Raw genomic sequence first — 12,829 nt, 5'->3', positions numbered from 1 at the left:
AAAAAAAAAAGCAGGATGTAAAATTATACATGCAATATAATATAATTACATGAAATGTTTAGAAAAAAAGATTGGAGGGAAATATGCCAAGCTGTTAACAATGGTGATCCCCAGGTGGCAGGATCATGGGTTTTATGTTTTTTTTTTTCTGGCTCTTTACACTGTTTTGTACTTTCCAAGTTCTCTATAAACAAGCAGAGATAAGCTAAATAAGCAAAGAAATCGAAAAAGAAAGGTGCATTTTCATAACTTTCTATAATGAGCATATTTTGTGGTAAAGAAGAGTCACTACCTTATTTTAAAGATTTATTTATTTTAGAGAGAGGGTGCATGTGAGTGGGGGGGTAGAGAGAGGGGGACAAGCAGACTCCCTACTGAGCGGGGAGCCCCCAGGCAGGGCTTGATCCCACGACCCTGAGATCATGCTCTGAGCAGAAACTAAGAGTCAGCTCCCCAACCGACTGAGCCACCCAGGTGTCCCGAATCATTACCTTATTTTATTTTATTTTATTTTATTTTTAAGATTTTTATTTATTTATTCATGAGAGACAGAGAGAGAGACAGAGAGGCAGAGGGAGAAGCAGGCTCCCAAGAAGCAGGGAGCCCGATGTGGGACTCGATCCCAGGACCCTGGGATCATGACCTGAGCCGAAGGCAGACGCTTAACCATCTGAGCCACCCAGGCGCCCTCATTACCTTATTTTAAAGGCAACATCAAATCAGTAACCATCTAGGGAGACCACATACAACAAAACAAAAGAAAGGCGTAGGAGCTGAAATGGTGGGGACTGAGTCAGGAACGCTCAGGTTGGGAAGGAGCCCAGACTCTGCCCCTTACAGCAGGGAGACCTTGGGTCATTTCTTTTCCCTCTCCATCCCCCCCTTTCCCCATCTGAAACAAGGGGTTGAACTAGATGACTTCTCAGGTCTGTTGTAGCACGGATGCTTCGTGATTTGAATTTTATTGCTCACTGTTGACATAGGAGAGACTCTACTGTTACGTAGAGATTGGCACAAATTAAGGGTCTTTTGAGAGCTCAGAACTCCCTAGAATACTCACTGGAATATGGTTGAAGACCACTGAGCTCTGATCATGAAAATGAAAGATGAACAGATTCAGAGTTTGTTGGTTCCTCCTCCAGATAGAACTAGTTTTCTTGAAACTGCGATATAGTTTGTCATGTAATTTAATTTAGAGGCCTCTACTAGCGGCTCAGATTATGGGCTCTAGACCTCACTTTGGAGATTATTCCCCCTTCGCCTTATCATTCTGCAGGTGTTATGGATGGGTCTTTGGGGACTTCTCCACTGGCTTTCTCGTTCTCTTCCTCATATATAAGGAACTCAAGAAGGGAATCTGTAGGGCATGTTAAAGAGGAAAGCTCTCGAAAATGGGATGGGGAGGTGCCATGGCTTGAAGCCATCATTGTGTAGGTGTCTAGGAAATCACTGTGGAGAGACTTGATTGCTCTCTGTGCTAATATTCTCTTTCCCTCCCTCCTAATGAGTCATTGGACTTCTAAATTTTATATTCTTTTTTTTTTTAAAGATTTTATTTATTTATTTGAGAGAGAGAATGAGATAGAGAGAGAGCATGAGATGGGGGAGGGTCGGAGGGAGAAGCAGGCTCCCCGCCGAGCAGGGAGCCCGATGCGGGACTCGATCCCGGGACTCCAGGATCATGACCCGAGCTGAAGGCAGTCGCCCAACCAACTGAGCCACCCAGGCGCCCCTATATATTCTTTTTTTTTAAATTTATTATTTTTATTTTATTTTATTTTTTTAAAGATTTTATTTATTTATTTGAGAGAGAGAGAGAATGAGAGACAGAGAGCACAAGAGGGAAGAGGGCAGAGGGAGAAGCAGACTCCCTGCCGAGCAGGGAGCCTGATGTGGGACTCGATCCCGGGACTCCAGGATCATGACCTGAGCCGAAGGCAGTCGCTTAACCAACTGAGCCACCCAGGCGCCCCCTAAATTTTATATTCTATAATTGGCAAACATTTTAGAAATTCTGGGAGAAAGCTAAAAGAGAAAGTGTCTCTTGAATGCTAATCTTTTTTAAAAGGCAAGATTTTAAAATAACACACATATTACATACTAGTAATACTTGTAGAAGTATTTATTGTGAGATCTTAAGGCAGAGCAGGAAACAGCCTCCAGTCTGTCTAGTGGACTGGCCTAGCAAAGAATCTGTAATTGCAGCTGTTGGCAAAGAACACTTTGTTTTACCTGATGATTTGGAAGAGCTGATGGGATGTCTGGCAGATCAATACATTTTCCTAAAGTGAAATGAAGCTTGCACAAATAGATTGGTAGAAGCTTGGAGGCCACAGAGTTCAAAACAAATACCTTATCAAACTCATTTTCATATCCTCACCATGAATGAAAAATAGCTCTGTTGGGGTTTGAATCTGATGATGTAGATGTGACTCCATTCTGAGTCATGTAGGATTCATCTGGGTCAGCTGTCAGGCAGGTAGTGCAGGCAAATGGGCTGATATTGGTACATGGTAATTTTACATATATATATATATTTTTAATATTTATTTTATTTATTTTAAAGAGAGAGACAGCATGGGGAGGAGGGACAAAGAGAGAGGGAAAAAGAATCTCAAGCAGACTCTGCTGCACTGAGCACAGAGTCTGATGTAGAGCTCGATCACAGGACCCTGAGATCACGACCTGAGTCAATACCAAGAGTTGGACACTTTTTTTTTTAAGATTTTATTTATTTATTTGAGAGAGATTGAGCACAAGGGGAGGGGAAGGGAAAGAGGCAGAGGAAGAGGGACAGGCAGACTCCCTGCTGAGCAGGGGGCCCGATTCAGCCTGATTCAGTTGACGGTTAACTGACTGAGCCATCCAGGCACTCCAAAAAAATAATTTTTTAAAAGAAATATCAGTTGTGGGGGCGCCTGGGTGGCTCAGTTGTTAGGCATCTGCCTTTGGCTCAGGTCATGATCCCAGAGTCCTGGGATCGAGCCCCGCATCGGACTCCCTGCTCAGCGGGGAGTCTGCTTCTCCCTCTCCCACTCCCCCTGCTTGTGCTCCCTCTCTAGCTGTCTCTCTCTCTCTCTGTCAAATACATAAATAAAATATTTTAAAAAAAAGAAATATCAGTTGTGTTTTTAGTACTTTTGATTACTCTATATTAATGCTCTGGAACAGAAATAATAATAATAATAGTAATAATAATAAAGTGATTCACTTGGATGTGTATTAGCTGAATGATGTGCTTTCTTCTTAAGTATGCTTTTTATTTAGTTAATAAAGAAACTGCTATTAGGTAAAGCCTAATTGTGTAAATGAGGAAAATGACCTGAAATTTATGTGTCTTATCTAGCTGTGAATTCTGCCATGATAGAAAATTCATTCTAAGTATGCCCCCACACATTTTCATAATTATGTTGGAGAAATAGGCAATTTAGGATTGTAAGCCAACCTTTTCATCTTGTCCAATGTTGAGTTTAAGGTCTTCACTGTTGTTTGAAAAATACAGAGTGGAACAGGCTAAGTTAGGTTTTCCCACATGGGTGATTTAGATTACATCCTTTCCTGAATTAAAGATGCCCTTCTCTTAAGACCTTCCCCTCAATCAATATGCATGTCACTTGGTCTGTTCTAATCTAAGCACAAGTGTGGAATACAACTGCTCTTTGAAAGTGATTTTGCTCATTAAATTAAGATACCAATCTGATGCTTTTTTTTAAAGATTTTATTTGTCAGAGAGCGAGCGAGCGCATACAAGCAGGGAGAACAACAGGTAGAGGGAGAAGCAGGCTCCCCCCTGAGCAAGGAGCCCGATGCGGGACTCGATCCCAGGACCCTGGGATCATGACCTGAGCCGAAGGCAGACGCTTAATGACTGAGCCACCCAGGTGTCCCTGATGCTTTGTTTTCTAAGTTTAAAAAATAGACTCACAAAGTTTTAAGTGATCTGGAAAATGATAGGTTGAGCACCTGCATTTACTTTTCCTTTCTCCTGAAACCACTCTAAAACAACAGTAAGGTGATCTTATACACACACACACACACACACACACACCCTCAAGGGTAAGTAGAATAGGAAAAGATAAAATCACAACAAAATATTTGAAGCTGCAAATCCATTGGATGAGAGTTAACCAATTAAGGAGATACAGGAAGGCAGAATTCTGAGCTGGGGTGGGGGTGGATAACTCCACTGGGTCCCATTTGATACCACAGAACCTCCAAAAGGTTTAGCGCAAGGTGCTGCCTCCAGTGTGGGGCAAGGTCGAGCTGAAATCAGGAGTTGAGAGTATGTTTAAGAAACAGTCAGATCCCCGGATCTTCCCCCATCTAGCAAGTTATGCCTGCCCTTCTCCCTCTAGCAGAGAATTGGAAGTTTATTCTCTGGAGAGGGAAGAATAGTCTTTGGATTGGGGAACACAGGAATCACGTAATTCATGTGAGCACTGCCTCTCACCCCGACCTTTGCCCCCTTCTGCAAACCTTCTTCCTTTCAGCTCCCAGAGTATTGGTAGTCAGACCTAGACCCTCCAGGCAGGGGATTGGAAGATTTGGGGGAAGGGGAATCTGCCCAGCCTAAGAAAAAAGAGCTAAAGATACTGAGATCACAGGTTTTCCCAATGAAATAGCTGAGTCAAATCCTGTGCTAAAATAAAACCCACAACAGATAAGCCTCCGCCACTCACCAAGTGCTTCTAAGTCAGCTTTTGTTGTCCTGCTCTTTAGTATGAGCAGACAGTCCAGGATCACCAAATTCCTAAGGAACGCTTTTTTTTGTTGTTTTTAAGATTTATTTATTTATTATTTGAGAGAGAGAGAGCAAGCATGAGTAGGCAGAGGGAGAGGGAGAGAGACAGGCAGACTCCCCGCTGCGCAGGGAACCCAACTCGGGACTGGATCCCAGGACCCTGAGATCGTGACCTGAGCCAAAGGCAGACGCTTAACGAACTGAGCCACTCAGGCACCCCCCCCTCCCCAAGGAACACTTTTAACATAAAAGATAACAATGAAAACAAACAGAAAAAAAAATAAAAAGAACCTTCAGGAAGCAGAATATATGCAGTAAGAGGAACATTTCAGGCTCTTCAGAAAGATTATCTTTTATGATCTCAGAGAGATAAATTACATTACATTCAGGATGCTATTAAAGAAAAGAAAGCATACTCAGAAATAAAAAAATAGATAATAGTAGAATTGAGAACTCTTTAGAAGAGCTGAATGATAAAGGAACTATCCCAGAAAATTTTTTCAGTAGGAAAAAATATTGTTTAACAAAGGTGGAAAGTAGGAGAGAAAAGATGAGAATAGAGGACCAGTCCAGAAGGCCCAACACTGGAATAAGAGGAAAGAGAGCAAAGGGCACAGAGGGGAAGAAATAATGACCTAATACAAGAAAATACCAAAGAATGTAAGGATGTTCATCTCCAGATAGAAATGGCTGCGTACTCAGCACAGAGGGTAAAGATAGACCTGCAGAGAGGCACATGGATTTCACAAACTGGGGTCAAGGAGAAGACCCTAGAAGCTTCCAGGGAGGGAAACAAAACAAAACAAAAACGGAAGCAAGAATCTGCAAACAGCAGCGCCGGAAGCTAGAAGACAATAAAGTCGTTCTTAAAAATTGTGAAGAACAAATATTTCCAACTTAGAATTCCACATCAAGGGGCGCCTGGGTGGCTCAGTCGTTAAGCGTCTGCCTTCGGCTCAGTTCATGATCCTGGGGTCCTGGGATGGAGCCCCACATCGGGCTCCCTGCTCTGCAGGAAGCCTGCTTCTCCCACTCCCCCTGCTTGTGTTCCCTCTTTCACTGTGTCTCTCTCTGTCAAATAAATGAATAAAATCTTAAAAAAAAAAAGAATTCCACATCAAGATTCTCTATCACTCAAGTGTGAGGATAGATTAAAGACATTTACACATGAAACTTTTCAAAAATTTGACGTCCCTCCCTAGCTCCCTTTTTAGGAAGCTGACGGAGGGTATCCCCACCAAAAATCAGGGATTCTTCTACAAAAAAGGAAGGTATGGATCTAGAAATGGGGTTCAGCAGGAGAAAGGAAAAAGCATCCCTAGTGTGATGTCCCAAAATGCCAGCCCAGCAAGTGTAGGGACCACCAGTGCTGCTTGGAGCAGGCACTCCTCAAGGGACGAAATTGATGCATCTTTGTATCTGAATATGTTGAGAAAATGCTTAGATGGAAAGTTTGGAGTTGAATAGAAAACTAAAACAAACAAACCAAAAAGACCAGTTGATAAAAAAGGAATTGTAAGCATGGCTCTCTGGCTTAATGGTGCAGATCACCTAATGTAAACAGGAATATTGCACTAGATAAAATTATAGCTATATTGGAGGGATTAGGAATAAGTTGCATGTGGGGTGAGATCGGGATTGTGAAAGAGAACTTAATCCATAACGGGAAATTAATAGATTAATGCCTAAAAATGAAAATCAATTCATAATGAACCCTGTGCCAAAAAGACCAACTGAGAGAATTTGATGTGGCTGCCTCTGGGGAGTGGATAATGGCTAGGTCACCTGTTGGCAGAGGTGGTTGGGGGGGGGAGTGTCACGGGACTGCTAATAATAAAAAGACTATTTGACTCTCGAAATTATGTTCATATATAAGTTTGATAGAAAAACTTTTTTAAAAAAATTAAGTTTTAAAGTTGCTATGCTTGATATAGCATTTTACCAATTCTGAGTTGCAATTTTTCACGTTTTTATCATAGCACTGAAATCAGGGTGCATCTTAATGAAATGTGGTGGCTCAGGATTCTGATATTACATCTTATGTGGAGATGACAGGAGTATAATACTTTTTCTCTTTTAATTAAAGATTGCAGGCCTCAGTCTACCTCTTCCTCCCAAAAAATTGATTGGTAACATGGATCGTGAATTCATAGCTGAGAGGCAGAAAGGTCTTCAGAACTATCTCAACGTTATCACCACAAATCATATCTTGTCTAATTGTGAGCTGGTTAAGAAGTTTTTAGACCCAAACAACTATTCTGCAAACTACACTGGTAAGCAAAGGGATCTGTGAGCTACGGTTGCATGACCATAGAGACACTGTTCTTTGCTGGAGACAACATGTAGGAGGAGTTATTTCCAGACGGGGCCATGTGTACATTTGTTATAGGGTATTACTTGCTTATTAGTACTATACCCAATTGTAATTTACTGTAAGTATAAGAAAAAAATAATTACTTCTAAAATGTGATGTTTGCACAGAAGAATATGAAAGAGAAGTTATTGGGTCTTGTACTTAGAGTCTTGTCTTTATTATCTTCCCTGACAGAAAAGAAAGTATATAATCCACAATAATCTGTACCATAATCTCAATTTGATTTTTATTTGGATCTCTTCTTGTATTTACAACATATAGTATGTCTGGTTTTTCGGGGAGTTACTTTATACTGAGAGTGGTTCAAAAGGGTCCTTTCTGTGTCTTCCCAGTTGCTCCCAGAGACCCACTCAAGGCAAAGCCTGAGGAGGAGCTAGTTGTCTTCGACGCCTTCCCTGGATCAGTCAGGGGACTGAGGTGGAAGGGGTGCCAGTTACACACAAAGCTATCGTCAGTAACCTAAGCTTCTTGTCTGCAGAATGAGTGATTAACTATTCAGTATTCCCTGGGTGGCTTTGAGGAGACCAATGGAAACCATTGTAGAACTGAACCAGTGACTAGAATTCGACTGATTTGTTAAAGCTGAGCTGTGCTTAGAGTCTTAGTGGAACTCTGGGTATTTTTAATAAGCTGATTTCCTTGCTAAGAGAATAGATTGTGTACACATTACATTTCAGGTCCTCAAAACACTGCTTTTGAAGTAATTAGAGGGAGGCACCTTTATTCCTGTTTCAGAGAGAGGGAAATACAGGACTTCTTGTCAGGTACCAAATTTTTCTGCATAATAGACTCACCCAGGGAGCTTTAAAAAATCCTGATGCCCAGGTACTCATGCCAATTAAATGAAAATCTCTACGGGGGCGGGGGGGCTCCTAGTTTATAAAGCTCCCCAAGAGATTCCAGTACGTAGCCAGAGTTTGAAAACCACAGCCCTTGGACCTTGCTCCTCACATCACAGTGTGGTCCTCTGACCCACAGCATTGGCATCACTGGGAGCTTGTCAAAAATGCTGAATTCAGGCCCCATCCCAAACCCATGGATCAGGATCTGAGTTTAATAAAGTCCCCAGGTGATTTGCATGTGCATTACAGTCTGAGAAGCCTTGCAATGGAACGTACCTCCTATCCTCTAGTGGAAGTACCTGCAGAGGTAAGAAAAATGCCTTTCTAGAATGCAACCAAGTGAAGGAAAGTTTAGTTCAAACACATTTACTCTAAGTGATGAAATCGAGTGTAAGTTATTACAAGGCTTTCATTCTTCCCCCAGTTGGTTTTTGGTTCATCTAGGAGAAAAGGCATCACAGGACAGGGGCTCCCAGGACAGCTTAACTTCTTCCAGAGTAACATCTCTCATGGCTTTCAGTCACCGTGCTTCACCTACATTGTTCCCCGCATTGTCAGATGGTGAGCCGTCTATAGTGACTGGTATCAAATCAGCCCTAACCTAGTTCATTGGTTTGTCTCCGTATTTCCCGAGAGTGTGTGCGAATGTGTTCCCGAGGGCAAGCCTCAAGGTGCAGTGCACACAGGATGACGCTGTTCGTTCCGTAGACCTTCACTGTCAGTTGTGCCTATGCTGTTTGCTGGGTGCAGGCCTGGTGGGGGGTGCAGGGGCAAGGAAGGTGTGCTCCCTGCTTGCAGGGAGCTCGTACCGGGAGTACAGCGAGTTGTGTGGGCTCAGAGCTAGAAGAGATTTGGAGCAGGCATGCCCAGACCAGCCCTCTCATTTTATAGATGAGACATCGCCTGAGAGGAAAGACCTTACCTAGGGCTGCACGTTTGTTAGACTGCACAAGGGTACAACATCTGCGTGTTTTCCAATTAAAATGCTGCTTTGCCCCTGAAAGATTATCTGATCCCTATATTTCCTTCTACTGTACCCCCTCACACGCTGCTATTGTTCTTGATCTTTCTCCTCTCCCTCCTCCCCCCCCCCCCCCCCCGCAATGGCAGAGAGTCAGGAGTCCAAAGTAAATGTGGGCAGAGATCTAAGAAGGCTGCCGAGACTCCCACCGGGACCCAAATGCTCATGAAGCCACTGCTATTTAGACGACACAGTCCTGTAATGAAACAATAGGGGATGGATGCTGTTTTCAGAGAGATACTGATTTATTGCCCCCTTTGAATGAAACGTCAGAACTTGTCTTGCCTCTAGGCTGACTCACTAGCAGCCTCAGGAAAGGGAAGCCCAGGCAGTCTCCTCTGCACCAGCTTGACTGAGCCAATCCCCGGAAAACCGGGTAACTGGACAAACTTGTCCTGCTTCCCGAAACTCAAAGCATGGCCTCTGGTTCCCGAGGGCACTCTGCATACTGCCGACCTGTGGCTCTTCTTTAAGGAGGGTCACTTCCCCCCTTCATGTGGATAAGGTCTCCACCTCTTATCTGCTTCCAAATGGTCTGTGGTCACCACCTCGCTCCACTTTAGCAGGATCTGAGTTCCGTGCTCATGTGGCCGAAGTCACCAAGGCTACTCTTCCTGTCTCTTGCTCTGAGGTTAAAGATGCCTAGTCGGAGGGGGACTGTGATGCCAGCCCGGTCCCCAGGGGGTGGGTAACTAGGAGCAGGGCATCAGCGGCTGCCTTCTCTCTCCCTGGCTCTCCAGCCTGGGATTTCTGATCTTTTCTTTCTTTTCCTGGGGTGCTCCAGATGACCAAGGAAATAGAGGTCCTTGGTACTCTGTGGAGGAGTTATGAGGAGTCCATTTGTATTACCAAGTCTAATTGAGGGCCAGCTTTTGTTACAGGGAGAGCAGGTGTCTCCAGTCATGAGGGGCTTATATGGGAAGACACACATGCACACATACCCCACTCCACACACACCTCACCTTGTTCATCTTAGTAACGAGGTGCTGCTATCATTCAAAAGCCTCAGTGCACTGTAGCTATCTTCCAACCTCAAACTCCCTTAGAATAAGGGGATTTTTTTTTTTAAGATTTTATTTATTTATTTGACAGAGACACACACAGTGAGAGAGGGAACATAAGCAGGGGGAGCGAGAGAGGGAGAAGGAGGCTTCCGGTGGAGCAGGGAGCCCGATGCGGGGCTCGATCCCAGGACCCTGGGATCATGACCCAAGCCAAAGGCAGACGCTTAACGACTGAGCCACCCAGGCGCCCCAGAATAAGGGGATTTTTAATGTCCATGCAGAAGTCACTTGGACCAGAAATACCGAGGCATGGATCCTGGGTCCCAGCTTTGTCATCAGCAACATTTCCCCTCTGTGAGCCTCAGGTCCTCTTCTAGTCCTGAAACCCCAGGAATCCTACGAGTAGGTCAGGTAGTAGTGGGCTCAAGGAAGAAGGAGGGAGGGAGGGATGGGGGCGGGGGATTATATTCAGAACCAGGGCAGGGCGCTTTGGAGAGGTGGTAGGCCCAAGTCCACTGTGCAGGCCTCGGTGGCGCCACCTGCCGTAGCAGATCGGGGATCTGGAACCCGGTTTCCGGGCTGGAGGAGTCTGTTCTCTGTAATGATCGTGGGGCTGGGACCTAGGAGCTCAAAGGCTGCACACAGTGGGGGCAGCTGGTACATTCTGAGCTGAGAAGTCAGAGCTCTGTGGGAAGCACAGGATGGGCCTGAAGGCCTCGCTCTGCATTTCCTGTCTGGGCTTGTTTCTCAGCATTTCCTGAGCATGCAGTTTTTTCCCCATGTGTCTGTCAGTATTAAGGAAATAGAGGGCAGATGCCTTTCTTTTCATGGATTTCATGTTCTTTTTTTTTTTTTTTAAGATTTTATTTATTTATTTGACAGAGAGAGGGAACACAAGCAGGGGGAGTGGGGGAGGGAGAAGCAGTCTTCCTGCCAAGCAGGGAGCCCTATGTGGGACTCTGGGACCATGACCTGAGCCAAAGGCAGACACTTAATGACTGAGCCACCCAGGCGCCCTGGATTTCATGTTCTGATGGGAGAGAGTGTCCGCATCCATTGAACATGTATTGAACCCTTAGTTCTTGCTTTGTCAATATTTATTGAGTGCTTACTCTGTGTCAGGTGCTGCAAATACAGCATTAAGGAAAGCATAGTCCCCTACCCCCATCCCAAGACACTTCTGCAGGGGGATTGACAGGTGAAGACTATGGCAGAGTAGACATGGCCCAGCACCTTGAAGGTGGGAGTAGGGGTGCAGGTGATCCAGTTTTGAAGGTGGAGGAAGGCTTCCAGAAGAGTTGATGCCTACATGGAGATTTAAGGATAAGTAGAAGTTAGCCAGGCCAAGAGGCAGGGCCAGTGCTCCAGGAGAGAAAAAAATATTTCCATGTGGCTGTGGGCTTTTACCCAGATTAAGACATAGCCTTCACAGCCAGAGTTCACAGTCTAGTGGAAGAGAGTAGCCCTAACACAGGACAGACCTTGGGTGAGTCCCATAGGAGAAGTTCACGCGGAGCTCTGGGAGTGTAGAGAGGATGGAAGGTGGGGGGAGACCTGGCTCGGGGAGTGGCAGCTTTGAGCTGAGCCTTGCGGGATAGGTGGACAGGAACGGAAAATGCAGAGGGGTGGGGTCGGGCCTGTCTTCAGGGGTCAAGGCAGGTAAATCTAGGCACCGCACCACTTGTGTGGAGGGGTAAAGACAGAAAGTCAAGGTAAAGCCAGAGCTGGGTTAACACTAGTTTTAAAAGCTTGGCCTTGATTTTGTAAGGAAGTGAGGTACTGGTAAATGCTCCTAAGCAGGGAGCAGATGCTTAGGATTGAGGTGTGTTACCTGAAGCTGGGGAGGGAGGGGATTCATATTGGATACAGTATAGGTAGTCATGTGATTTACTTGACAATAGATCATAGTTCAAGGGAAAGAAAATGTCCTTTCTACAATTTCCTGATTCCCTAAGGTAAAAAAAAAAAAAAAGGCTATTTCCTTGTCCTCAATTTATCAGTAACAAATCTAGGATGTTCCATTTGTTGACAGCTATTTCCCCCATTCCTAGAACAATGTATGGTACATAGTAGCATACGATAAATGCTGTTGAATAATGATTTTGTGGGGAATTACGAGTCACAGTTATGAACCAACTGTCCTTTACACTCTTTTAGAATGACATTGTACTGTATTTAGAAAATTATTTTGCATGATCCTTCCCAAAGTTGATATGATCTTAACTGAAAATGATGCCTTTTTAAGTTGTTTATTTTCAAGTTTTTTTTTAGATTGTTTCTGTTCAAGTTGTTTTGGAAAATGCTAAAAACATTTTATATCGGGCGCCTGGGTGGCTCAGTTGGTTGGGCAGCTGCCTTCGGCTCAGGTCATGATCCTGGAGTCCCGGGATCGAGTCCCGCATCGGGCTCCCTGCTTGGCGAGGGGCCTGCTTCTCCCTCTGACCCTCCCCCCTCTCATGTACTCTCTCTCATTCTCGCTCTCTCAAATAAATAAATAAATCTTTAATTAAAAAAAAAAATTTATATCAACATTAACTCAACAGAGTTCCCAGCGTTGATTATGAAAATTTTATATGCTTCTGCCACACCTGATCCCTCCAAATGGTTTGTCACTTTGGGTAGTTAGAACAAATGTCAATGGAGGCAGTTTGTATCTGGTTATCTCATGTTTTCTTCTGTGTGGACAGCATCAACAATTTACCTATCGAGTCAGTAAACCAATAGTTTGTAGATTGTTTTCTTCCCTGAATGTCTTAACTCACAATGTACTGTAAAATATATCAAAATCACATTGTTTGCCAAGCACCAGGCATGGTAATTCCAGACGAGGTCATTCTGACATATGGA

The 12,829-nt window shown here is 44.2% G+C and overlaps 1 protein-coding gene across 20 annotated transcripts in view; it reads left to right on the top strand.

The window, feature by feature from the left end:
* PXK (PX domain containing serine/threonine kinase like) overlaps positions 1-12,829 on the top strand; it is a 109,106-nt gene that overhangs the window by 29,358 nt on the left and 66,919 nt on the right. For 19 of the 20 annotated variants that reach the window (XR_010412380.1, XR_010412377.1, XR_010412376.1 and 16 more), the window contains exon 4: positions 6,828-7,014. The exons of the other annotated variant lie outside the window; for it this stretch is intronic. Coding sequence is in view for 15 of the 19 variants with exons in the window: in XM_045862058.3 (XP_045718014.1) it covers positions 6,828-7,014 (187 nt within the window). In the remaining 4 variants the exon portion in view is untranslated. The remainder of the gene's footprint in view (positions 1-6,827; positions 7,015-12,829) is intronic. 20 annotated transcript variants of the gene reach the window in all.

Source organism: Mirounga angustirostris, unplaced genomic scaffold (genome assembly GCF_029215605.1).
Source record: "Mirounga angustirostris isolate CCGP_5_RB_7025 unplaced genomic scaffold, mMirAng1.0.hap1 SCAF_1, whole genome shotgun sequence".
Taxonomy (NCBI): domain Eukaryota; kingdom Metazoa; phylum Chordata; class Mammalia; order Carnivora; family Phocidae; genus Mirounga; species Mirounga angustirostris.
The sequence above is the reverse complement of the archived record's forward strand: the minus strand, read 5'-3'. Positions and strand labels throughout refer to the sequence as shown.